Here is a 3507-nt window from a genome sequence, read left to right on the forward strand (position 1 = left end):
AACCCTAAATTTTCCAAAAAAATCCCTAATTCAAAACCCTAACATTGTATGAAATCAAATTAACATATATTAAAATAAATTACGTCAAATTGATCGAGAAAAAATGTTAAACATAACTCTAAATGTAGAATATAAGTGGTGATAGTGATCGATACTAGTTTTGGCTGGAAACCTATTGACCCACGACAAAGAGGGAGAGATGGGTGATTTCATGGTGTTTTGAGTGTGTTTCATAATGGAGAAAGAGAGAAGAAGGTCACTAGCAGCAAGGAGAAGGAGGGGCAGGTGGCTGTAGAGACGGGGGAATAAAGAGAGAAAGGGGATGAAATCTGGCTATTAATTTTGAATAATATCACAAATGTCATTTGCGACCCTTGAGTATCGTAGTAACAATTGTAACTCATAAAACTTTGCTACATACCCAAATCTTCTTGCTATATCCACGAATATATTCTTCATTGTGTAACTTCACCCAAAAAAAAAATCACTGTGCTAAAAACCCAAAAAACGTTTATTTTACCTGCAGTCCCATCATTGTTCCTTAAGCATTTGCTTCTTTACCATCTTCATGATTTTTGGAAATCCATGGAACTGCTTGACATCAAATGATAGGTTCGCCTGAGCCAAAAATGAAAAACGAAAGACCATAGAACTGATAATCATAATACATCCACAATCCAGTTCCAATAAGCAACTTACTGCAACCATACACACACACACACACATGCAAAATAAAATAATAATTAAAGAGAACTTTCAACATAGTTCAGCACACTTTGTGCGGTCATGTCTTGGGTAGTGTATGCAGAATATATTGCACAAGTGGATATGCCTGATTCTCCTTGAACATGCTCTCATGCCTTTCTCTAGAGTTTGCTCATAAGAATAGAAGTTAGTGTATTTGTCTTGGGGAAACCTTTGCGTCTTTCATATTATTGGATCTGAAAACAAATGATTGAAGATGCAATCTGGCACTGGCTGCGGCAGCAATAGATTTTTCATCTTGCTTTTCTTTTGCAGAAGCAACAGCAGCAATGTAAGCTTCTCTTGCTTCTTCCATTTTTTGCATCTCCGTGTCATCTAAATCATCCTGTACAAATCGAATTTGAAGATCCAAGTGCACATATGATCCAATTAATAACAGAAGTAAATTATAAAGGCATGGATATAAACGCTTTTTCACTGAGCCTAGGTTTATCATCACACATCACAGACAAAATAAGCTTTCACAACTTCCAAATGTTTAACATCACACATCACCTGTTCATCAAGTCTTTAACAACAATAAAGACCACGACCTTGTACAAATTTAGTCCAATGCAATTTTTCCCCAAAGACATTACGTGGAAAACTAAGCATTCACAGCAAAGCCATGTATTACATAATAAAAAATGCAAATTCAGTCTGTCTGCTGAAGATCAACCAAGGTTTTAACTGTTGATAGTCCACAAGTTCTTATTCATGACACATGCTTTTTCTGCGACAGTATCTTAAATAGCGAGGTGGGGGACCTACAGTGAATTGGAGAAAAGCAACGAGAGAAACAGATTAAAATATATATCAAGAAGGAGATTGTGAGCTTACAATATCAGGAAGCTGGTCCAAATAGCAAGGTTTGATATCGTAATCTTCAGCATATGGAATGGAATTATTCTTTGACAAGTTTTCAAATACCAACATAAATGATGAAATGCCTCCTTGTATGGAGTCTAGTTCTTGCTGGAGTGTTTCCACTTTCTGATTGGACGTCATCACCTCCCACTGTAATTTTTCAAGTGCAGCTTGCTTGTCTGCGAGCTTAATCTGTGGAAAACAACTGCTCTTACTAACAAGATGGCATAACCTCAAACAATAGAGAGAGAGGTTTACAGTGAATTTCATATAGGCATGTAGCTTTACTCCAATCTCATTTATAGGGTTGTACATACAACTCGGTTAAATTGCAAAAGATAGATCATTTCTAGGATTTGATATTGGTTAACCATTGTATCACATGAAACACAAATCATATTTCTCAAGTTATATATATAGACACACACACACACACACTTATCAATAAATTAAAACGTTCATTATTTAAAGGCACTTTAAGATCCTGAAGTTCGAAGTTTCATACATCAAAAGGTAGTCTTCCATCTAGTTCTGTCTAGAACCAAAATGGATCACAAAGCTAGCATATAACTTGGAGTGCATAAAATGTCAAAAACTTGCAAGGACAGTCTCCTGAGCAACCTTTGAAAGATCAGAAATTTGCTAAGTTCACTGGAGTTAAAAAGTAAACGCATCATATGACACCAGCAAGACCATATTTTTTATTGGCAATCGCTTTAGAACCTAATTGAGAAACAGCTGAATTATAAAAGCTCGCTATGCATGCTAATAAACAATGCAAGCAATGTAAGTACCTTTGCATTGGAGAGTTGTAACTGGGTGGACTTAATTAATGAGTCCTTTTCTGCAACTTCGAGTTTGACTTCATCGAATTTGGCATGAACAGCATTCATCTGATTCTTTGAAACTTCTGCTGATTTCAAAAGTTCGTCTTTCTCCAACAATTTCCTTTGCAGATCTTCCACTTGCTCCCTCAAAGCGATTAACTCTTCAGCATCCTTCCCTGTCGGCACAGCCCTGGAGGAAGAAAGGATTGCAAAGCTATCTGCATCTTGATTATGATTAGCAGTTTTACCTTGATCCTTATCACCATGGTCCGTTTTCTTTTTTGTTGGAATAGATTGGCAAGTATTTCTGCCTCTAGGATCAATCATCTTCAACACCAAAAAAAAATAAATAAATAAATAACTCAAATTTCTTTTTTTAAATAGCACTTAACAGAACTATCATCATCGTATAAAGAAATACATTAAGGAGAAGCAACAAAATAAATGAACAAATAAAACGCATTACTATGAAACACTAATAATTTCAACTTATACAAGAAAAGAAAGAAAAATTGTTACCTTTCTGGTTAAGGATTCTCTAGAAGGAGTCTTGGTGTAAATCACCGAACCTCTCCGTGTAAATGAAGTGCTCACTTTTCGATCCTGAACAAAAATTTTACCGAATTAATAGAAAGTTATTTAAACTTGAGGATGAAAAGAACAAGAAAATGAGTTAGAGAGATTATTACAATGAGGGACTGGACGAGGGGAACCATTTCGACAAGATCGTTGAAGAGGACACGATCAACATTCCCACTTGCAGAAGAAGCGAGTTGAGAGTGATTTGGGAGGTGAGTCGGGGAAGAATTGCTGTTGCTGTCTTCGGAAAGCCATGATTTTGGGTCACCAAAATTGCTGGAATTCTGCTGCAAATCTACAAACCGTTGAGCCTCGTACATCCTCTTCCTCTTCCTTTCCTTTCCTTTCTTTCTACTCTTCTTTACTGAGAATTTTGAGGAGAGAGTGTTCTTTCTTGGAAATTTTGAGGGAGTTGCAATTGCAGGCTCACAGGAGAGAGAGAGTTTACCAGTAAGGACTTTGATTTTGAAATTTCGTAAAACACGCTTTA

At 36.3% G+C, this 3507-nt stretch overlaps 1 protein-coding gene across 1 annotated transcript; it reads right to left on the reverse strand.

Annotated features, from left to right (window-relative positions):
• Positions 1 to 630: 630 nt before the first annotated feature.
• MPB2C (movement protein binding protein 2C) lies at positions 631 to 3507 on the reverse strand. The gene is made up of 5 exons (XM_011009826.1): positions 3128 to 3507; positions 2958 to 3041; positions 2406 to 2765; positions 1585 to 1803; positions 631 to 1090 (listed from the first exon to the last, which is right to left on the reverse strand). Exons 1-5 carry the CDS (start codon positions 3335 to 3337, stop codon positions 893 to 895), a joined length of 1071 nt encoding a protein of 356 aa, XP_011008128.1. The 5' UTR covers positions 3338 to 3507; the 3' UTR covers positions 631 to 892.

The sequence above is a fragment of the Populus euphratica genome, unplaced genomic scaffold, assembly GCF_000495115.2.
Source record: "Populus euphratica unplaced genomic scaffold, PopEup_1.0 scaffold436.1, whole genome shotgun sequence".
Taxonomy (NCBI): domain Eukaryota; kingdom Viridiplantae; phylum Streptophyta; class Magnoliopsida; order Malpighiales; family Salicaceae; genus Populus; species Populus euphratica.

What these genes read in the sequence shown, in the direction of transcription:
- MPB2C (XM_011009826.1), bottom strand. Translation starts at nt 3,337, where the DNA reads ATGTACGAGGCTCAACGGTTTGTAGATTTGCAGCAGAATTCCAGCAAT. An exon ending in GAGAATCCTTAACCAGAAAG is followed by an intron (nt 2,766 to 2,957) that starts GTAACAATTTTT and finishes TTGGTGTTGAAG; the next exon opens with ATGATTGATCCTAGAGGCAG. An exon ending in TACAACTCTCCAATGCAAAG is followed by an intron (nt 1,804 to 2,405) that starts GTACTTACATTG and finishes TGTTTTCCACAG; the next exon opens with ATTAAGCTCGCAGACAAGCA.